The sequence below is a fragment of the Parambassis ranga genome, chromosome 19 (genome assembly GCF_900634625.1).
Source record: "Parambassis ranga chromosome 19, fParRan2.1, whole genome shotgun sequence".
NCBI lineage: Eukaryota > Metazoa > Chordata > Actinopteri > Ambassidae > Parambassis > Parambassis ranga.
In genome coordinates, this window is record NC_041039.1 from 13,149,231 (window position 1) to 13,171,353 (window position 22,123).

Sequence of the window (22,123 nt, forward strand, 5' to 3'; positions counted from 1 at the left end):
CCTGACAGGCAAAGCCGAGGGTAAAACATTTCCAGAGGCTTTACGTCCACCCTGCGTCAGGAAAAAAAAACCAGGAAGTTATAGTCAGTACGTGGCCTTTCCTCTGCGACGATAGCAGCCGGAGCTCCACACCACCACAAAATGGTACAGTTACCCACATTTATATTATTTCCATAACTTTAGCTCTAATATATAGTAACATGTGGTTTATACATACACGATAATCTCAATTTCAGATGTGAAATAATGTATTTATCAATGAAATTCTGCAAACAGGGAAAAATAACGTTAGCTTCTCATGTCAAACTCACTGATTTACGCTGCATAAACCCAACTAAGAAATGATAATATCTTACTTTCAGCACATCTACGTATACACACATAACGGTATATATGGTGTGCCGTGTGAAATTCCTTTTCTAACCCTTTCATATCTGCGCTTTGTTTTTGCTATGGCTGCAGGAACTCGAGGCCATGACCAGATACACCAGCCCGGTGAACCCGGCTGTCTTTCCCCACCTCACTGTGGTTCTGCTGGCCATCGGCATGTTCTTCACTGCCTGGTTCTTTGTGTATCCTTCCAATGCTTCCCCTATAACGTGCTGTGGTTACCAGGAAATGCAGATTGTAGGAGAGACAAACGTGCTGCCTGGTACAGAATAAAAACGTATAGATTAGATAATGTTACGAGTTATGTTGCATGCTGTAGCTCGTTCTGTATAAACTATAACTTGTCCCAACCTATCTTTTAATTGAGCCCATAAGCAAACCTTACATAAGCTTAACTTCTGAATTTAGTAATGGAGCACTCAATCACATATTGACTTTGTGAACAGACCTGCAGTGTGGCTGGACAGTAAACACCAGCAAAAGACCCTTCTTGTGATGTTGAAGAAACCACCAAAAAGACAAATTCTTAAACCTGTTGAGTTTAAACCATCCAAACGTGGCAATTTATCAATTGACTTCCTGCTTCATCTCTGACTGGTGCAGTAAGGAACGGGTACCCGATGCAATGTCTTTGTAATAGAACTTTTGTAGCAGCTAAATCAAAGAAACATGCTCATGCTCTAGTTGCTGTCTAATTAAAACTACAATTTAGCCTTGGGATGAGACGTCACATTTTATCATCTTATGTATGTCAAATACTGTGAAAAAACTTTAAGGTCGTTTGATTTTACAGGTGACATTTGAGAGGTTGGACATAGCATGGTCCTGGCTGTTGCATTTTCACCCATTTTCCTTAACTTTTCATCAGCTATGAGGTGACATCAACAAAATACACGAGGGATGTCTACAAAGAACTGCTGATCTCCCTGGTGGCTTCACTTTTCATGGGGTTCGGCGTGCTTTTCTTATTACTCTGGGTTGGCATCTATGTATGAAGGTATGAAAGGCCATAAAGCCCTGTAGTTTTTAGTTGCAGTAATTTAAACGGTATGGTTGAACCGTGTTTCTTCCTGCTGTTTCAGGTGACTGATCTATGACACATTCCAGTGGAGTAAAGGACATCACTCACAACATAAACCATATTCCGGATTTGATTTGAACAGCACTGACAATATTTTGGGATCATATGGACTTCATGGATTTTGTTTGACAAGTAAAGGGGGATTTGTACGATTTTGGTGTCATTGTTTGTTGTTAATATCCACATATATATCCTACTCCGAGACCAGACCGGATGTGCACTGCAGTGCAACATGTTGATGCTCAAGAATAGAAAGTTATTTTGACACACTGAAAGCTTTTTGTGGTGTGTTTCACTAGTGGGTGCTAAAACCTCAATCCCTGATTAATCTTTGTGTTAAATATAGAGCAGTCTGTTTCACCTTGTCTCCTGGATAATACTGAGTACCCTACTAATGAAGGATTACACAGGAATTAGCAAGGGATTGTTTAATAAAAACAGTGGGAACATGATTCAAAGATCCCAACTCAAAGACAAATGGATAACCACATGAAAATTGGCTGTATAAAATTACATTAACCATGTAAACACCACATTAACCATTTAAAATAAGGCAACATATATTAGCTGGTTTCTTCGTTTGTAGGGGAACAGCAGGGCTTTTAGTAAAACTATTTCTACATATTGTTGACATAGGATGAAAAACACCCACGGAAATACATGTTTTCTTTCAATGAGTTGCATTCTGTCTACAACCCAAATTGATTTACAAGGCCACGTAGATTAACTGACTTAATCCTGATTAAAACAATACTACACATGCCATCCTTGGCTTACCTGCCATGGTAAACCTTTTAACCGCCCGTCCATTTGGCTGCAAAGAGCCAGTAAACACGAACTCTGGCAGAGTCTTTGCATTGTTACATATACAAAGCAGATAAATGCCTTCCAAGTGTCTATTCTTAAAAAAAATAAGAGATAAAACTGAGTAGCTGAGGTCCAGTGTTATAATGTTACACAGGTCTTTCTTCTGATTTTCTTTTAGTCTCTTAAAAACGTTCTCCTCTTCATTGACGAGCTCTGGCAAAGGCCTCACGTAGCCACAGAGAGTCCTCGTACAGCCTCGGGTCGCCCATGAACTCCACTGTGCGTTTGTATAAGTAGTAGTACAACACAGCCACTGTTAACAAGAAGTGCAGTCAGCTTACTAGGTGAAAACTGGATAAATGTGATGGAAAATGTGCCTCTTAATAAATCCACCCATCCTCACCTGTTCTCTGGAAAACAAAAAGAGCTTGTAGACCATCTGTCCAAACAAAATGGTTTGACTTGAGCCATCTTAGGTTCTAGGGGAAAAAAAAATACTTGTGAATGAATGATCGATAAATATAGGTAACAAGTATCAGATTTACCAATTCAGTTTGTACATACATGGCATTCAGTCAGATATATATTCAGATATAAGTTTGAATTTGTACACATCTGTGTAACAAAACATACCAACACCCAGCAGTGGAAACAGATGCTGAGGGTCAGGTAAAGAGTGGAGAATATCAGCAGCGCCCTGAATCTCTCCAGTAGCAGGGACACCAGGCCGACCTGGAACACGTAGGTGTTGAACATCATCAAGAGGATGATGATCACGTTGAACAAGATGGCAATGTCCTGGATGCTGCAAACAGAATTTGTAACCGTTTACTTGCTGCATTAGTTTCTGTTGCAAGCAAATAGTGACGAGGACTGCAGTTTGTGTCAGACAGAGAGCAGTGTGACCAAAAACACAAGCAGATTTGACCGTGTCAAAACGAGGGACACAAAGCATGTTTTCCAAGTTTCATGTAAAGTGCATGTAAAGCTTTTAGCTTTTATGAGTACATAATACTTAACAATTTCCCCTGCAGGATCTATCTATCTATCTAAAATACTTTATTCATTCCAGTGAAAATTCCCAGCTTGGGATGAATAAAGTATTTTCTATTCTATTCTATTCTAATAAATTCTTGTGTTGACTAGTTGAGTGAGAGGATTTCTTCAAAAGGCTCCTTTACTTTTGTCAATCATCAAAAAGCTGAGGTTTTTCTGCCAACATTAGAAATATTAGTATGACCACTGACCCCACACCATACAAACAAAACTACTGCTGATCAGAAAGGATTAATCCACTAAATTTACAGATGTTAAGCCTGTGTCTTTAAAATACCCAATGTTACTATAATCCCCAAATCCTAACGACTTCAAGTTATGTAATATAATTAAGTATACTACTCATTATTACTACTGTTGAAACCCACTCATGTTTGGTAATTGTTCACTTGACAAATCACAGGTGCAGTCTGTAAAAAGTTGTGACTCACATGAAAAGCACAAGTTGAATGACAGCAGCTCCCCTCAGCAGTTCACTGAAGGAGTTGACAAAGAGGTCATAGGCTAACAGTGTCAGCTGGATCAGCAGCACCAGTGAATAGTTGCCAGTCTGGAGCATCTTCAGGTTGATCCTACAAACCAACAAGCTTCAAAGTTTATTCTCCTCCTTTCCTCTGCCCGTCAGATCCAGGTGTTTGATGGTGACACAGATCTATTTGGTCAGTATTCACTGCCTCCATACTCCAGTACAAAAACGCTAGAAGACATTCATATGAATGGTCCACTCACACGGTCCACTCTGGTTGTCTTCACTCCTGTCTGTTCCAAAAACGTTTGTTGTCCCCCATAAAAAAAAACAATTTTTAGTCTTTCCAGGAAAGCAGATGAAATGTGTTTGATCTTGTCATATGTTGCATTTTGAAATCTTCTGTGAGGAGAATACAGTCACCTCATTCCCAGCATCACCTGCAAAGAAGAAGAATTCAAACAGGACCATCACCAAACAGTAGCCATCTCCAGAGCAGATGAGGAGGACGGGTTGATGTAACGCCTGTCTCAGAGAGCTAAATTAGTAATAGATCTCGCCATGAAGTGCCAACGTGATCATGCTGTTACATAGACAAGGTATTGAAAGGTAACGGATGGGATTATAGACCTTAACTCACCCAGCCACCACCTCGTTTTGTTGTTCTTGTGATTCACCCCCTCTTTCCGCTCACCTTTCTAATCTACCTAACATGGTAGCCTTCCATATCATTGTTTAGTCCTGGCTGTGGATAATCTGGCAGACGGATGCTAGAGTTGCTGCTGGATTATTACCACAACAAATCACCCCGGTGAGACTGGCGTAGCTCAGATTTAAACTTCGATGAACTCCCTCCCGATCACGTTCGCTAGATTAGCCACTACAACAACATTGATGTAACTCCTTTCACCGTTCACATGTTAACAAACACGTACTTACAAGATGCAAAGGGAACAAACACCTCTTAGTCAGTTTAAATATCACATCTCTACTTGTTTCGTCGCAAACAAAGCTTCCAGGCGTCCACTGCTGTTTTTAGCGGTAACGTGTGTATTTCCGTATATTCCATGGTAACGCCGCTCCTTACCGTAATATAGTGCGTAGAAGTTCTCTGTGTTACCGCAAATCAACGTGTCCCCAGGAAGGTACAGAGTCATTTGCGTGAAAATCTTTTATATGTTCGTTTATTTAATAGAAAAAGCCCCTATTCGTGACTGAACGAACTACTTAATGCAAGTTATAACAATCGGTAAAACAATTTAGTGGAGGACGTCACATTTAGGCATTACGGTAACAATCGCCAGCACTTGGTCGTTACTGCCACCTAGCGGCTGCAGCGAGTATTAGCCTGAGTAATTGTGAGGTGATCAAAGGTAGTGGACACCTGCGTCCAACTCAGCGGTAGGTGAGTAGTGAAAGTTTCGCTAAACTGAAAAACAATGCAGTAATACGATTTATTTAGAAATAGTAGGACTGTGTACGTGCACATATCTCTGCTGTTGTAAGTCAACAAGCGTCTGTTTGCTCCGTGTTGCGTTCCTTTAATAATTAATGTGCGTTCCTCCATTCTGCTGGTTTTGGTTTACTCAGCTTGAGACATCACTCTGGGCGTTTGTAGCTATTAAATTTATTGTCGACTGGCGCTGGGTAAAGGTGTCGCAGATAATCTGCCCTTTACAACCTAAACTTGTTTTTTTTAATTATTTGAGGTGTTATTCTTTCTTAAGCAACATATGTTAGTTAACCCACACAGACGGACAGAATAAGGTGTTATGTTGACTAAGTGAGAGCATATTACATTTGCATGACACCGACATAGAAGTGTGTTAAGTGTGTTTAAGTTTATTTGACCTTTGGCGTGGCTGCTGGCTTATTGTGAGTCTGGCTTAACACAAAATCCTCTACATACAGTGTTTACACAGGTCTCTTATCTGGAATACTGTTATATCTCTTGTGTTACTTTTAGAAGTGCTTCATAGATCAGCAGCAGGATATTTTACTACTATAATCAGGACAGGTTTTTATGCCTTCATAGATAACAAGACTGAAGAGTGGTGGCAAAGTATGATTTTAGTTTAGTGTGCATTTCAGCATGACTAGCTGCAGAATTATATTCTTTCCACTTAAGTTTGGGAACAGTTGTAGTTGTGTGGATATGAAAATATTTATAATTTATGCTCATATAATCTTTATGTGTGAGTGTAACATCCTCTAACTCTAAGATTGATAGTGTTTCCATCATAAATCACAGCTTTATAGAGACACAGAGTCATATTTTACCTCCATAGATCTGAAAAGTAAAATTTGTTTGCAGTTGTCGTTGGTTTGACAATGCAAACAACTGCAAATGTTTTATTTGCATGTCCTCCTCCATAGCTATCTTCCCTCCCCTTTAAATACACAGCACATGTCACCATCCTGGTTTTTTATTCTTTATACATCCTGGTACATCACATGCTTTTCTTCATCTAAACAAACAGTGTGGACAGCAACCTGTGAATGTGTATGACATATCTGTCTTTAGGAAAAAATGAAGAACAAGTATACCTCTATAACGTTTTTTACACAGGATTCCTAAAACAGTTATAAAATGTAGTGTAGACATGGCTGACAGGTGATCACAGCAGCTGGAGATAATGTCAGTACTCACAGTAGTTAGTTTGCTCAGCACCTCATGTTTGACAAGGGAGGACCTGTATGGCCTGCTTCTCACAGTGTTTTAATTCACTGAGCAGACTCAGAATGTCCTTAAATTCTCTTTAGTTTACGGAAAAGCATGTTTTTCTGATTTTGTCACTGACTGGTATAAATACTTTTTAGCACTGTTGATATACTGTATTAAAGGTAGTAATTTGGGCAGCCTTTCTGACAGGGAGCCAGTGGTTCCAGTTTAAAAATGGCTGGTAATGTTCTCAATATAGTGCCACACTTGCATCTACTCTAAACTGAGCACTATCCTGAAGATACTTAACTATGAGTTTGACATGTATCCATTATGGTTACGCAAAACCGTCTGCCTTTCTACAGCAATGTCGAAGTGGCTGAATGATGGCGAGGTGCTGGTGGGTCAGGGCAGCGGTGAAGCTGTACCACTGAGCCCCAGACTGTGGAACCTACCAGCTGGGAGCCCCAGGTCAGGCCAAAGACGCAGTCCACTGGCCTCACCACGTGCCAGGGAAGCAGCGCAGTTAAGTCCGCAAGCAGAGACCATGGGGAAGGCCAAAGAGCTGTTTGTGCTCTGTGACAAAGAGGGAAAAGGGTTCATCACAAAAATGGACATGCAGGTAAGCAGCAGATGTGGTGGAGTGCCAGCATTTAGTCTGATTGTGCACAGTTGAACTCTCTGTTGTCTCCTACCCAGAGGCTCCAGGAGGAGTTGCCACTGTCTCCTGAACAGCTGGAGACGGTGTTCGAGAGTCTGGATCGAGAGAGCAATGGATTCCTCACTCCTCATGAGTTCAACACAGGACTTGGTGAGTGACTGTAAACTTATGGGGACTTAATTATAACACATAAACTAATTCTTTTCTGTGGTGCAGGTGAGTTGGTGGGGCTGGAGGTGACGGATGAGCTTAGTCAGGATGAAGCAGAAGATGATGCGGACGAGGTGGACTGGTCCCAGGACCCCACTGCAGTCAGATTTGTCAATATAATAATGGAGCTTGGTGCTGACAAACTTTTCAAAGAGTAAGATGCTACAAAAGATTTGATGTGTTTAACTTGCATGAAGATTGAATTTCTGTGTTAACTTCTTCAGATTAAAGGTAGGGTAGGAGATTTCATTCGGATGCACTTTGTTAAATTAGTGTAACTTCTCTTTACAGTCCGATAGCAACCAGTTAGTTCGGCAGTTTCCCACTAAAACGAAGAATATTAAACCAGAGAGGTACGTGCATGATGTACGAAGTCACAGACCGCAGCTCGTCTTTAGGTAATGTGCGTCCATGTGATTGGGAGGCATGGCTTCGGGTGAGCTCCGAGAGAAAGGGGGTGTGTTTACTTTCGAAGTCTGGCTGACTCTCACTGAGTTTTCAAAATCTCCTACCCTACCTTTAATACTATACTCAGTGACTCCAAGCTTGAAGATGGAAGAAGAAAATAACCGCTTCCATTTAACAGTTGTTGTGTTGTGTATTCAGTCAGCAGGAGCTCTGTTCTCTGTTGTGTGAGGTCCAGAGAGACAGACCTGAGCTGCTGAGCATCCTGGAGGGCATCTTAGTCCAGGCAGTGTCCTATTTGCAGGACACCATCAGAGAAAGAGACAGTCTGGAGCAAACGCTACGCAGGTAGCAGTACTCCTACCCTACATTATTGCTGTTAGGTAAGTGTTTTATCCTAAAGAGTCCCTAATAAATTAAATCCTGTTTGATTGGTTGTGTTTCAGACGAGACAGTGAACATGATCAGGTTGTTCGATCCATATATGAAGAAATGGAAAACCAGATCAGAGAGGAGAGAGAGAAGCGCCTGGCTGAGGTAAAGACATGTCCACCTTAGTGCAGCTGTTGTGCCATTTAACAAGATTGATTCTTTAATAAATTTATTATGAAATGAAGGACAGCTTTAAATCCAAGCAAAGAGGGCAACAGCTGGAGGAGGAGCTGAGGATGCGGGAACAAGAGTTGGAGAATACACTGAGCAAACACAAAGAGGTAGCCATCCAAATCTGACTGATGTTGGTTCTGAAAGATGATAGAGCTTCACATTAATGTGACCTGCTGTTGTTTTCAGTTTGAGTCGAAAATCCGGCAGCTGAGTTGTGAACAGACTAACATCACGAAGCAGAACCAGCAGCTGCGCAGCCTCAACGTCCAGTTACAGGAGCAGGTGGAGAGCAGCCGGGAGCAGCTGCAGGCTGCACTGACTCAACTCAACGTGCTGCAGAGCCATGCTGCAGAGGAACAAGTGTCCAGACAGAGGTGAGCCAACAAACACTTTACTCTTTATTGTCAGAATATTCTGATAAAAAGAGAGAAAAGGAATAACTACCGCTGGAGAAAACAGAGCACATAACGTCCTGTGATTTCTCTCTTTAGTCACAGACGGGCTGGCTGAAAACATTCTTTTGATCAAGACCTTAAAAATGTTACCATGACCAAAGTGAAATGAAATAAAAACATTTTCTCATGTCAAAAGACTTAAAAAAAGAACTATAAAGGATTCTCAATAGCTGATGTGACTTTATTTGCGGAAGCATTTTAAAGTCTGTATATTTCAGTAGTTCAAAACCGTAAAACAAATTAAACAAAACAAAAAATTAACACCATATTTGCAACACAAAAGCCCCAAGCTCTTCTACTTTAACAGCCATTAGTATCACCCAGCAGCTGCACGACCTTAGCTTATGTCAGATTTTACAAAACAGTTGGTAGCTTTGTCCACAACGGCAAATATCACCACACTCATGCCTAAACAGTATTTGTTTGCTTCACTCTAGAAATGTGATGAAGGTGTCAAGAAACATGAAGAAGGAGAAGGAGAGTCTCTTGAGACAACTGGAGATACTAAGGTGAGTTTAAACACTTTCCTTCACATTTTATAGGTCAAAACGGTAACTCTAAAAGAATCAATGCAACAGAATTATGTTTGATTTTATTTGAGGAAGAATAAATAAAAGTCTCTGTTTTTTTAGGGACATGAACAGACGACTGCGAGATGAGAAAGATGCCCAGCAGTCTCAGAAGAGGGTTAGTCACAGAGACTCTGTCCTTCCTCCTATGCCTTTAACTTATTACCTGAGTGAAGACCTTTGTACTCCATGGACACAGCAGACTTATCCACCCTAAGCTAAGGAATAGCTTCATGCTGCACTCCAGCCACTGGACAATGGTTATTTATATAGGCAGCTGGTATTGATTAATGTCACTGACACAGTTCTTACTTTTCTGTGTGTTCAGTGAAGGATTTGCTTGGCTCGAAGAAAGAGTGTATATATATGTTAAATGAAGACTTATATTGTACATTGTACTATTTATGCTAGGTTAACTAAAGTAGGTCAGTGCATAGCAAACTAAATATTATATATTACAGTTAGCAGGTTAGCATTAATCTTATAAATAAATCAGTACAAACACTTTTTTGCCAAAACCTTTCACTGTAGTTAGCTTTATTAACTGCTCTGTTGGTTGTTTCTGGAAAAAAACATGAGGGGGCGTAACCTAAGCAAAAAGGATAACATCTAGCAGATTGATGTATGATTAACAATGTCCCCGCCTACATCTAAACACTTTCATTACCTTTATTAGGAGTCAGCCTCCTGAAACTGCAGAAAGTGGTCAACAACACATGACATCATGACCCCTGTTAAAATGTTACTGTTGAGCTTCTTCTTCGTCCTGGGTAGGAGGCGCTTATCTGACTGTGCCAAATCAGGTGAAAAGGGGTTTTGTGTCAGGAGCTCAGTATAGTCGGCTCCTGTAATAGTGTGACTCTCATCTCCTTTTGTGACCAAGGTAGCAGATAGCTGCACAAAGTCCCATGCTGCTTACTCAGATGGTTCTTTAAAGCTTCAGTTCTGTACCTCACACTCGCAATGAGAGCTCATCCTGTCCCTTAAACCACATATTTATTCAAGAAACTGGCCCTAACATCAAAGTGAACAAAGCCCTGTTGGTTATTTCTTTTTTTTTATTACTGTAAGTGTATAAGGTGTGTATGTTTAATTACTTGGCAAGAAAATAAATACTGTATATGAACTGAATTACTGTTTTTTAAATGTACAAAAGACACTGTGTTATTTCACTGGATTCTTGCCTTTGGCTGGGGACAAAAACACAATCTCAACACTTATTTCTTCTGCCTCATTTTCCACAAATATTTTTAGAGTCCAAAAGTCAGAAAGCCTTTGCAGAAGAAAGGGTCAGTCATAGGTAACTACTTACTGCAGGACAAGCCATTGAAAAGGTTTGTATGACTGTCTGCATGCTTTTGTCATTTTTGTGGCAGATGGCCACAGCTGGAGCTACTAATTTTGTGTGTTCGTTGATTCTGAAGACAGCTGAGCTCTTCTGATGAGCTGGAGCAGGACAAAAAGAAAGCGGTGACAAATTCATCCAAGGCACCCCAACCATCATGTAGAGTCAGGGATGAAAGTGTTGAACAAACCCAAACAAAGGTAAAAAATTAAACACTCAAATTAGCGGCTACAGTGCTTTCTGGCAGGATCATGGTCCCTCCTACATTCATAAAAAATATAATGAAGTATCAGACTGATACCATAATGTAATGTTTGGTTCCTTTACCTGGATTTTAGAGCAGAGTTGTCAGTCCTCAACAAGTGTTCAAGGTTGTATTTCTGGGTAACTCAGGAGTTGGTAAGAGCTCTTTCATCCAGCACTACTGCACAGGAACCTTGTACAGTGAAATGAGTGCTACTGTTGGTAGGTGTTTTAACCATTCTTTTCATAACAATGCTTCACTATATCTGACTAAAGGGACACGAGGCCTTGTTGTTTTTAGGTGTAGATTTTCAGATGAAGACTTTAACTGTGGACTCGAGCCCCATAACTCTGCAGCTCTGGGACACTGCAGGCCAGGAGAGGTCAGACGTGCAGCTGCACAGATACCAGGAATTCATTTGATGCTTGTTAACTGTTTGCTTTGTTTTGTTTTTTTGGTGGATGAAGGTATCGCAGCATTACTGAGCAGTACTACCGGAAGGCTGATGGTGTCCTCGCCATGTATGACGTAACTGACTCGGCCTCCTTCACTGCAGTGAGAGGATGGGTGGACTGCGTCAAGGTGAGCAGGTGAAGGGTTCTTGGGTGTTTGCATGTAAAACAAACAAAAGAGGTGGTGACGCCGTAGTGATTTAATTCACCCTGCTGTGTCTCCTTTAATATAAAACTGTGATGTCTCCCAGGAGAAGATGTGTGAAAGTGCGGTGCTGATGCTGCTGGGAAACAAGCTGGATTTGGTGAACAGTCACAGCAGAGGGGTGACCACAGAGGAGGGGCAGAGGCTGGCAGAGGTGAGCAGGCATTTGAATATTCAAACAGCTTTCTACATTGATTTACTCAGAAAAACCCAGCTAGGACAGGAAACACATAAAATAAAGAGATAATGTTACTCCTTGGTTTATACAGCGGAACCAGGCTTTGTTTTATGAGTGCAGTGCAAAGACTGGATGCAACATGGAGGAGCTGATGACACACCTGGCTGGGTATGACACCACTTTTCATTGCCATCACTTCATCTACAAACTGCAGAATGTTTGAACTTGCAGTGTTGTATTAGCACACAAAGCAAACAAAGCTCTAGTCAGTCTAGCTTCCCAAAGGTCATGAAGGTCAGTTTTTGATGGAACCTTTACAGTAGAGGGGCCCAAAGTCTTTTCTATGAGGGGCCAGAAGCAGGAGAACTGAGGGACAAATATAAATACTTCTCATTATAATAACGAGGGTCACTCTGAGATTCAGGTTCAGATTTCTTTATTATCACTTCCTGTATCGCATAGAATTATGTGGGAGTGAGAAACATTTCTCCACCAGTCTGTTGGTTCTAGTCTTTGAGTATAAAATCTCAAGCTGGAAATCAGACTTCTCTTTTTGAATGTGTATGTATGTTTTATCTGTGCCTTGTTCTTAATATTGACTAGCATGAAAATGAACTTTTCTATCAAGTTAATTTACTTTTAAAATGCGATTATTAAATATTGATTCATTTCAAAATAAGAGGAGAAGTAGCAGGAGCTTTTAAATGTCTTAATGGGCCAAACCAATGGTCTCAGATTGTTTTAATTTGAATAGTTTTAGTCACTATAATTTTTTTAATGTTTCACAGCCTTAGTAACGTTAGCTTCACAGACATTATGATTTGTGTGTCTCATTCATTTCTGTTTGATTTTTTTCCTTGTAGGATGCTTGTTACGCAGCATGATCGACAATGTAATGATGCTCTTTTACTGAGTGTGGACACAACTAAAAGAGGTTGTTGTGCATAAACTCCCAGGTGTTGCAGCTGTTGTTCTGAGGAGCAGTGTTCCAACACTGACAATACAAACAGTGCTATTTTTATGTTAGTTTACTGAGGATCCATAGCACTTGCCTATGTTGATACTTATCTTTTCAATACAACCAATAAAAAGCTGTTCTTGTAATTGCCTTTTTTCAAATAACTGAACAATGTTCTGTAAGAAACTCTGTTGTTTGAGCTCATGAGGAACCAGCTGGGGGCAGACGTGCACTCTGTACAGCCTGCTGAGGGGCGAGCTGTCTGCTGTGCCAAAAGAGGACAGACACTCAGACGCTTGGGTCGGAGGCTCGGGTCTGACTGTCAGCTGAGAACTTGCACTGTTGCAGTTAACCTTCAAAGACAGCAGCACATTGACACAGGGGTTAGTGGGATCTGGGAAGACGTTACCCCGATAATCTACATCATTTGGGGGGGCCACCATCTAAAATCAGGTAGGAGTATTTTGGTCCGAGAGCAAGTTTTTCCATGACACAATGAGTTAAAAATAACTCTGAATATCACCATTAACATTTTTTTTTTAGTCATGTTTGCACACTGTCTTAAAAGCTCATCCTCATGAGCTCATGAACTAATGTCTTTAATGAGTAATTATTTTCTATCTGCTCTCCCTTTATCCTTTTTATTTGTTTATGTTTAGACATTTAAAATCAACCTTTCCCATGATGCTCTGGGTCCTCTCTAAAAATAGGAGCAGAGGAAAGTTCAGTTTAGGTTAAAATCATCAGGCACGAAGTCAAGAGAATGAGAGAGACAGTGGAGAGTGTGGAGAAGCGCATAAGTTACTGAGATAGTTAAGATATATCAGTCTGCTGGAGACCGTGTGACACCAGTTGTTAAGTATGCTTTCCCCACAACATATTTGATTACATCTGTGAGTCATACGAACTTGATGCAAGTTTAAAATTCACACTCACACACACACACTCACACGCGCAATGTACCGGTACTATACTTGATAGATGTGACATGCAAAGTCTATACTATTTGCTGCATTGGTTCTTAGAACCAAAGTGGTGAGGAAATTATATTCATATTCATATAAACATATATTTAGACTATGACTAAAAACAGTTAAAGTTGATTGATAATAATCTGTTAGAAAGTCTCAGAGCAGCCTGTGTTGTGTCTCTGTTGTGTCATTTTTTTCTGTCAGCTTATAGACACGTCCTTTTCTGTCCAGAATGGAAGCTCAGCGTGAAAAAACACACACCTGTGGGACAATTTGTCTAAAATATCTACTGTTTCTCTTCAACATGCTTTTCTGGGTAAGTGAAATTATTTCCCTGATGAACCAGGACGAAGATTTTCACAGATCAATTCTGTGAAGATGAAAAACACAGAAGAGCCTTCTGTTAGGCTGCGTTTATAAATATACAACCATTAGTAATAAATAAGGTTTCAACATTGTTTATATGTTTTTGTACATTTCTCCTGATTTATGTGCATCAGATTATAAAAAGTCATTTCACTGTGCCTCTCTTGGGAGGAGGCGGCGCCCTGTTTTGCATCATGGTTACATTTTAGAAGCAAAGTGGTGTGTTGTTGATGTGAACATCTGGACTGAATTGAGCTGATAACGTGGTGACCCCTTTCAGCTGGCAGGAGGGGCCGTGCTGGCGGTGGGCGTGTGGACTCTAGTGGAAAAAAGTGACTACATCAGCTTATTGAGCTCCAGCTTCTACTCGGCCTCAGCTTACATCCTGATAGCTGCTGGAGTCATTGTGATAGTGACAGGGCTGATCGGATGCTGCGCCACTCTGAAGGAAGTGAAGAGTCTTTTGATTGTGGTAAGGTGATCTGTCACCAAAAACACATATTTATATCTTGCATGTTTTTCTTCACTCCACCAAATCAATATGTCAAATCAGAAGACACTTTCAAGTTCTTGTTTACACACACACACACCGACTAGTCTGAGTCGTGTGTTGAAAGTTAATCCACGGTGACCTTCTGTCTGGTCTGCCTGCGTTCTGTCAGTACAGCTCATTATGTCAGGCGTGCCTGCCAGATATATAACAGACAAAGTCACGCAGAGTGTGTCTTTAAGAGTTTAGATTTAGAGAGCAGCTCATGCCAGAGGAATGATGGGCATTGCAAGCGGCTGCTTGGACTGAAGAGTGTCAGAGACAGACACATGCAATGAGGGGACCTCATTCAAAAGGAGACCAGGAGACCAGCTTTGTGACGTTATGTCAATGTTCATGTCTCCTTTCTCTTTCATATTGTCTGGGAGTCTTTTTTTCAAGAATTTATACAACACACAAGCAGGAGGAAATTTCTGTTACATAAATACACGTTTAAACAAAACAGATTTAATATTCTGAGGGTCCACACACCTGAGAAATCTACTGGACAGTCAAGGAATTTACTGAGAATGCTTTCCTGTCTCTTCTTTTACAGTATTTGGTCTTGTTACTCTGTATTTTCCTGCTGGAAATCATTGCCGGTGTCCTGGCCTATATTAACTACCAGGAGGTGAGGGGCTTTACTGTCTGTTTAAAAGTGTTTATATTTGACAAAAAGTAGAGAGTGTATGGTATTATATAACATACATATTAGAATATATTACAGTCATTTTAGTTTCTTTTTTGCATGTACTTGTATTATGTCATTCCACCATGTGATTTTAAATACCATTCCTTCCATTTTTTTAACATCCACACATTGTTTCAGTTGCTGCAGCCTGTTCTGCTCTGCATGCCTTTCTCTGCATGTTCTTCATTTGTCCTGTTTTCCATCCATCTTATACCTCTCTTTCTTCCCCCCCCCTTCTTCTTGCTGCAGTGTTTCCCTTTCTGCTATCAGGTAATCTGTTGCCATGTGTTTCTGCTTCATATCAATCTGTATCACTAACAGGTTGATATAAGCTTGTGTGTCTTCAATCTTTGTACTTTGTTAGTCAAGCAACAGAAGTTATTTTTTACATTCCGCAGAATAAGAGAGTGAGGTCAGAGAATCACATATGCTCTGAGTTATGAGTGGGCATTGCACAGGTAGACAGGAATTTTTTACGGAAGGAAACACCTGAGATATTTTTATTGATGGGAGGAGATTTGCATGGGACAGATGTTTTTTTCCCACCTACACTAAAGTACGTCTCCTGTCTCACAGTTGGACGAAGAGCTCAGACAGAACCTGAAGGTGACCATGCAGCAGAAATACCAGCAGCCAGGAGAAGAGAGCATCACACAAGCTGTAGACAAACTACAACAGGAGGTGTGTGACCATGATGTTGATCATTTTTTTCCAGCTGATTTTGAAGACTTCATGTGTATAGTTGGTCTATTTTATAATGTCCTTTCCTGAACTGCCTTGCTCTCAGTTTAAGTGCTGTGGTAGTTACAACTCCTCGGACTGGAGGGACAGTGCGTGGATCCAGGCAGCAGAGAATCAGCGGCTTGTTCCTGATAGCTGCTGTAAAACTCCAACCGAGCTCTGCGGGCACAGGGACCATCCTTCCAACATCTACAGGGTGGAGGTAGGCAGGGTTCTTCAATAGCTCAGCATGAATAAATGTTAACTAGATTTGAATTTTCTTCCCTGTTCTTGTCCTCTCAGGGAGGCTGCATCATGAAATTAGAGGACTTCATCCTAAATCAGTTATATATACTCAGTGCAGTGGGTGTTGGGATTGCCTTTTTACAGGTACAGTAAAGCCTTAAACACTGAGCACGATGCAGGTTAATACAAACATCTATTTTAATGGTGCGCTACATGCCAGAAGCTGAGCTGTGAGCAGTAGGCATGTCTGTGTGCAGTGTGGAACTAACTCTTTCCTCATGTCTGCTTTCTTTCAGCTTGTGGGGATGATGTTCACTTGCTGCCTGTATCAGAATTTGAAAGAAGATTCATACTAATTTTGGACTCAAATCAATTTAACAATGTTCACAAGATATTGTAATATCATGGTCGCTGCCTCTGATAGTGAGAATCAATAACTACAAATACACATAGATACACACACCAGAGACACTGAAATGCTGCTGGACAGCACTTTATCAATTGCATGCTATAGGTAGCTTCTAAAATCATTTAAAAGAGCAGAGAGCCTATGTATCTGAACACTTTTGCAATCAGTGTTGTCATTTATGTAGTTTTTTTGATCACACAGCATTTATCAAAGATATAATTTTTTAAGAATGTTTGTTTGAACGCAAATAAAAACAAATTCTGGCCCTTGATTGTTCTTATTTTTTAATTTTTTTTAATCTCAGTTTTTCCCCTATGCTAATGAGATCGAACTTTTATTTTGAAATCATCTTGCCGGATGTTGTTGTCAGCTGACTGTACTTCCTACTTCCTGCCTTACCCTTTCACACACAAATATCTTTTATTCATTTCAAGCAAACTGAAACATTTCGTGGTGAGGCACACAGATCAATAAAATGTCTGCGAAACCAACCTGTTTGATCGTAGCGAGTGCTTCTCCTCAAGGTGCGTTCAATACAGCTCGTAGTTTTTTTTTTATCAGTAGCAACCTGTTCCGCATATAATCATTCATTTTTTCACTGTTAGCTGCTAAAGCTAGCTGAACAACAATTGTTTTGTGTTAAATTAATCTGTGCGGTTAAACTGACATATTTATTTATTCAGGAGTGTCAGCAAAATCATTTCATCAGTCATTCAGTCTCTGTAGTTCTGCGTTCAACCTACAAACAGCCACACCTGGGGTAAGAACGCCTCCTACCTGAAGTTACTGTTTATGTTTTTTCATTCTGAGATAGACAATAAAACCATGTTAGAACTTTACAGGGGAACATCTGAAATATGACACTGCTGTTTGCAAGGAACATTTTGTATATTATATGTCTGTCTCTCTGTTATCTGTTGTGTAAAGCCACAATACAAGCTTCTTAGTCTGTCAAATGAATGTAGTAAAGTGTAAATACAAAAAAAGTGTTAAGTATGAGTACATGTACTTTAATCCTAGTTGACGTCTTCATATTACTTGTGCAATCATTTATAAAATGTGCAGTGATGGAAACCCCCTTTTTCATATCTCAAATAGCCACAATCCAGGATAGAAACTACACCACACAATACAACAAGACTAAACACTATGTGTCTCTGTGCTGATGAGAGGCCTTGAACTCTGAATTACAGGGGAAGCCAATAGACTTTGTTGGAATCGATGACAGCACAGCACGATGGGTGCAGGACTTTAATGTCAAACCCTACGCAACACCAGCCAAACTTGAATCTATAGATGGTGAGTTATCATCACTCGTCTGGCAACTTCTGTTGATGGACTCTGCTTAATTTTGTCGATATAACCATTTGAAGGTGCCCGATACCAGGCGCTGCTCATCCCGGACTGCCCTGGAGCGCTAAATGACCTGGCCCACAGTGGTTCTCTGCATCGCATTCTCACACACTTCATCTCTCAACAAAGTGAGTTTGGCGTTCATTTAGAAACAGTTTTTGTTTTTGTATTGACATGCTGTTGTCTTCTCTGAGTAGAGCCTGTGTGTGCAGTGGGACAAGGAGTGTCAGCATTATGCTGCGCCACTGAAGGACAGAGCTGGATATTCAGCGGCTACAGCTTGACAGGGGTTAGTGTTTTGATTCAGAGAGTATACAGTAATGTCCGGTCACTGTGTGTTCACTGCATTAATTGAACTTTTCTTACAGCCTTCAGTGTTTGAGCTGGTGCAGAGGCCTGACTTTGCCAACCTGCCCTTGATTGTAGAAGACTTTGTAAAAGATAGTGGTGGATCATACACAGGTAAGCAGACCAGCAGATCACTCACACTGAACTAAAATAATCATCATTTCTAATCTAGATTACTGAAGTGAAAATAATCCTTCCTAAAATCCCACCTCATGTTTATTTTTTGTGTTTTCCAGCAAGTAAAGAAGATGCCGTGCACCTCGTCATAGACAGACACCTAATAACCGCACAGAACATGCAGTCAACCTCACTCGCTGTAAATAACCTAATCCTGCTTTGTAATACCAAATAACAAAAGAACAGAGGCAAATTGAACAGCTCGGCTGCCCCACATTTATATTCATGTTTATAAAGAACCGTCAACCTGAAACATATATTGGAAAATACTGCATTAGAACAAATGTTTGGCAGAACTGTGACTTCATTAATCGTTGGTGGTGTTATTATATATCTAACGTAGAAACACACAATCTGATTTTTTTCATTTGAATATTTAAAAAAATGATTCTTGAGAAAGGATGAATTTTCTGACTAAGAAAAGCTGGCCTTGGAGCAGAGATGATTTGTAACTTTGAGCTGAGGAGATGCTTCTGATGTTCTCTGAAGGTCACCTTCATTTAAACATTGTACACACTGATGATCATGCACATTTTTTTTGTTGAATGCAAATGTCTTACTACACTCTGAACTGTACATTTTTCACAATGTTGAGAAAGTAAAGAGAAATAAAACATACTCAAGTACCTATTATTTACTGCAAGTACTGTTTAAATCAACGAAGCCTGATTTCGCAACACTTTCATGACCCTCAAACAAGTTGAGTATTAACCAAACCGCTTCAGTGGCTCACTTCAGAGTTCATTTCAGCAGCCAGGTATTATTATTCTTTTTCTTTTCAGAGAGGAAAAAATAAAACAACAGCTGTCTGCATACAGCACCAAGTTCAGTGAAAAAGACGACTTCAACATCCAGTCTTCAGCGGGTCCAAATCTCATAGGAGATCATAGAAGTAGTCCAGTCCTTGTCCCAATTCCCACAAGGAAACTCCTGTGCCCAGTTCAGTAGCTAAAGAGATCCTCATGTACATTGACTGTAAAAAAATGAACATAGTGTTAATCTCCTCACATTGCTGTAAATGAAAATCTGTGTTGAATCCACTATTTTAAACTAATGTAAGAGTTTTACCTTCAGTGATGGATAGTAGACCACGTGTTTTACATTGCTCCTAAAAAGGAATGGCACAGGACAGGTCTTAGTTCAGTATTTAAAGGCATATTTCGTCAATTTAATGTGTTTATCAAATTAGCACCTCTTGTAACTGAAATAATGCTCTGCAGAATATTCATCCCAGAGAAACTTTGGCCTGTGTTCTCGCAAAATCTCAACGTACCTGCAGACAATCACAGAGAGAATTTACAGAGTTAGAGGTAAGCATCAGCATGTTTTTTTGTTTCCGTAAAGTTTGGTGAGACAGGAAGTGATGATGATACATTGTACATGTGTCAAAAACTGTGCATCATATAATTTTATGTTGCAGAAGTGCAATGCTAAATATACGGAGTACTCTGTAAAGATAGACACATCTGAAAGTCTAACTGCTGAAATGTGTGTACAGTATTCCAGCAGTAGTCACGGTGCTATCTTACCTCCCCCCCAGGACTGGCTCTGTTCCCTGGCTTGCAAAATCAAGTCCATACAAATTCAATCCCAGGAGGATCTTTTGCCTCCACTGAGTGTTTGGTGCAAGCTGCAGAATACAGTCTCTCACCCAGGGCAGGGGGGAACTGGGGCCAGATCTGTTTAAAAAACATACAAACAACAAAATTTAACTCTGGGGGCTTTAATGAATCTTCTTGCAGCTGTTAAGTTGTGTGTCTGTGCTCTCACCTGGGCCCGCTGGAGTAGTCATACGTCATGAGGCTGAATCCATCAACTGCAGGGGCCAGCTGCTCAAACTCCTCCCGACCAAACATACCTGGCTGCCCCGTACTGACAATAATGAATGAGATTTAAAAAATTTATAGTGCCAATCAGTTTGTATTTTCTATCTAATATAAAATATAAATGTATTCACCTCGTCACAGCTGGTGGAATGACAAGAATGCAGTCTAATCTTTTAGCTTTCAAAGTCTCACATATGTGTTTCACCAGATGGACCAGCTCCCTATATGAGAAGGATTTCACATGTTAGATTAGTGATTAATCTCAGAGATCAAGAGTTTGCAGTATTGATCTGTCTACGGAACAACCAACTTTCTTTTGTTGCCTCCCAGCTGGCTCCACAGCTCCAGAGTGAAACCATCGAAACCCTCAGTCTGAAACGGCCACAGTTTTCACATAAGATGAACAAACACAGCAACACTTCACTGGAATCACAGATAAACCCATCACTTTTTTACCTTTGCAACATCCACCAGCTCACTTCCCAACTCCTCAATTTCATCCTCGCTTCCCAGGACACTCATATAGTCCTGGTAGGACCAGCCATCAAATAACAGCCGAGGGACTGAAAGGGAAACAAAGGAGGCTGCTGTCTTATCTGAAGCCAATAGCCTTGACCCACATTATGTGGAGCAGCGTGGCAGACATCGACTTACCTATCCTGACTTTTTTGTTAGACTTGCGAACACCTTTGACCCAGCCTGGAGACAGAAACAAAGATTATTTTGTCTCATGTGCATCGCTCAGTAAAAGACATGGGACCGCCAGTGTTGTGGATCATCTACCTGGGTCATGATCATGGAGTCCTGTCACATCAAAGGTTTCAGGCCCTCTGCGGCGAAGCTGAAGCCACACTGGCGACACGGATGTCAGTTTGGACCCAAACATCTTGGCAATGTCATAGCCATGGAAATTCCACTGCAGGATGGGGAAAAAATACACATTTATTTTATTTAACTAATAAACTCAAACTAGGGTTTTTGGTGTCTTTTAAACTGTTGAATACTGTTAACATGTTGAACAGCAGCAAGGACGTGTCAGACTTACAGGTGTGACATATCCTAGCACTGGTCCTTGAAATGCTCTCTTGATATGAGCACAGTACCTCTTCTCCTCCTTCACTATGTCTTTCCAGTGCGGGTCTGACACCACAAGGCCTCTCTCCAACACTGACAATTCAGCTGGAGAGGTCTAAACACACACAGATAACCATCACCATGACAGGATCAATAGGGGATAAGGGCCTCTCCCTGAAGCTGGACCGTCCAGGTAAGTTCAGTGACAGGCAAAGCAAGCAAATGCAAACCTGACAGCAGGTACAGCTCGCAGCACTGTGAAGTGAACTCACCTCTGTGTCAGCTTTATACGACTTCTTTGCATCAGTTTTTGAAAGTGTGGCTCCAACCAGCCAACAGCAGGAGATAACATGCAGCAAGACCAGTGTCGTTTTCATTTTCGAAAGATAGACTGCGAAAAAAGGATTCTTTAAATAAAAACCGTGTGCAGGCTTGCAGTGCAAGTGCTTCCTTCCTGACTAAAGATGTGGCAGATTAAAAACCAGCATATCCTCCAGCGGTCTGAAGTCACAGGAAACAGCGGTCCAAACCGGCCCGCTTCATACTGTTAACACATACAGGCTATTTTAATGTTGAGCGTTGCAGCTTTGACTGCCTGGAGGTTTGAGCCCGTTTGACTGACAACTTAGCTCAACGTGTTTCCACAGCGCGTCTACCAACCTG

General features: G+C 40.8%; 6 protein-coding genes across 10 annotated transcripts; 4 read left to right on the forward strand and 2 right to left on the reverse strand.

Annotated features, from left to right (window-relative positions):
• Positions 1-73: 73 nt before the first annotated feature.
• On the forward strand, positions 74-1,623 carry tmem258 (transmembrane protein 258). Its single transcript, XM_028432094.1, has 4 exons — positions 74-144; positions 463-572; positions 1,259-1,387; positions 1,473-1,623. Exons 1-3 carry the CDS (start codon positions 142-144, stop codon positions 1,383-1,385), a joined length of 240 nt encoding a protein of 79 aa, XP_028287895.1. The 5' UTR covers positions 74-141; the 3' UTR covers positions 1,386-1,387; positions 1,473-1,623.
• Positions 1,624-1,890: 267 nt separating this feature from the next.
• On the reverse strand, positions 1,891-4,867 carry tmem138 (transmembrane protein 138). 2 transcript variants are annotated; one of them, XM_028432092.1, is made up of 5 exons: positions 4,740-4,867; positions 3,766-4,240; positions 2,912-3,083; positions 2,682-2,757; positions 1,891-2,591 (listed from the first exon to the last, which is right to left on the reverse strand). In XM_028432092.1, the coding sequence occupies exons 2-5, from the start codon at positions 3,891-3,893 to the stop codon at positions 2,479-2,481; spliced, it is 489 nt and encodes a 162-aa protein (XP_028287893.1). In that variant the 5' UTR covers positions 3,894-4,240; positions 4,740-4,867; the 3' UTR covers positions 1,891-2,478. The 2 variants fall into 2 exon arrangements, with proteins under 2 accessions (XP_028287893.1, XP_028287894.1); XM_028432093.1 differs by lacking the exon at positions 4,740-4,867 and adding an exon at positions 4,441-4,724.
• Positions 4,868-5,123: 256 nt separating this feature from the next.
• On the forward strand, positions 5,124-12,792 carry cracr2b (calcium release activated channel regulator 2B). Of its 2 annotated transcripts, none has more exons than XM_028430463.1 (18): positions 5,124-5,205; positions 6,828-7,084; positions 7,162-7,273; positions 7,340-7,487; positions 7,940-8,086; positions 8,185-8,275; positions 8,356-8,451; positions 8,531-8,718; positions 9,237-9,308; positions 9,432-9,486; positions 10,623-10,702; positions 10,793-10,913; positions 11,052-11,178; positions 11,258-11,339; positions 11,425-11,539; positions 11,661-11,768; positions 11,884-11,960; positions 12,656-12,792. In XM_028430463.1, the coding sequence occupies exons 2-18, from the start codon at positions 6,830-6,832 to the stop codon at positions 12,738-12,740; spliced, it is 1,959 nt and encodes a 652-aa protein (XP_028286264.1). In that variant the 5' UTR covers positions 5,124-5,205; positions 6,828-6,829; the 3' UTR covers positions 12,741-12,792. The 2 variants fall into 2 exon arrangements, with proteins under 2 accessions (XP_028286264.1, XP_028286266.1); XM_028430465.1 differs by having other exon boundaries at positions 5,151-5,201.
• Positions 12,793-13,064: 272 nt separating this feature from the next.
• cd151 (CD151 molecule) lies at positions 13,065-16,953 on the forward strand. Of its 3 annotated transcripts, none has more exons than XM_028430468.1 (9): positions 13,065-13,203; positions 13,926-14,037; positions 14,368-14,559; positions 15,173-15,247; positions 15,557-15,577; positions 15,884-15,988; positions 16,095-16,250; positions 16,331-16,417; positions 16,570-16,953. In XM_028430468.1, exons 2-9 carry the CDS (start codon positions 13,954-13,956, stop codon positions 16,627-16,629), a joined length of 780 nt encoding a protein of 259 aa, XP_028286269.1. In that variant the 5' UTR covers positions 13,065-13,203; positions 13,926-13,953; the 3' UTR covers positions 16,630-16,953. The 3 variants fall into 3 exon arrangements, with proteins under 3 accessions (XP_028286269.1, XP_028286268.1, XP_028286270.1); XM_028430467.1 differs by having other exon boundaries at positions 13,066-13,203; positions 13,953-14,037; XM_028430469.1 differs by lacking the exon at positions 15,557-15,577 and having other exon boundaries at positions 13,066-13,203; positions 13,953-14,037.
• Positions 16,954-17,015: 62 nt separating this feature from the next.
• On the forward strand, positions 17,016-19,193 carry gatd1 (glutamine amidotransferase class 1 domain containing 1). The gene is made up of 7 exons (XM_028430470.1): positions 17,016-17,206; positions 17,366-17,442; positions 17,876-17,981; positions 18,056-18,163; positions 18,233-18,324; positions 18,404-18,497; positions 18,620-19,193. The coding sequence occupies exons 1-7, from the start codon at positions 17,158-17,160 to the stop codon at positions 18,733-18,735; spliced, it is 642 nt and encodes a 213-aa protein (XP_028286271.1). The 5' UTR covers positions 17,016-17,157; the 3' UTR covers positions 18,736-19,193.
• On the reverse strand, positions 18,754-22,121 carry chid1 (chitinase domain containing 1). Its single transcript, XM_028430466.1, has 12 exons — positions 21,733-22,121; positions 21,432-21,575; positions 21,170-21,302; positions 21,041-21,085; positions 20,843-20,949; positions 20,697-20,758; positions 20,518-20,607; positions 20,331-20,432; positions 20,090-20,239; positions 19,753-19,833; positions 19,629-19,668; positions 18,754-19,533 (listed from the first exon to the last, which is right to left on the reverse strand). Exons 1-12 carry the CDS (start codon positions 21,835-21,837, stop codon positions 19,435-19,437), a joined length of 1,158 nt encoding a protein of 385 aa, XP_028286267.1. The 5' UTR covers positions 21,838-22,121; the 3' UTR covers positions 18,754-19,434.
• Between the last annotated feature and the right edge of the window lie 2 nt (positions 22,122-22,123).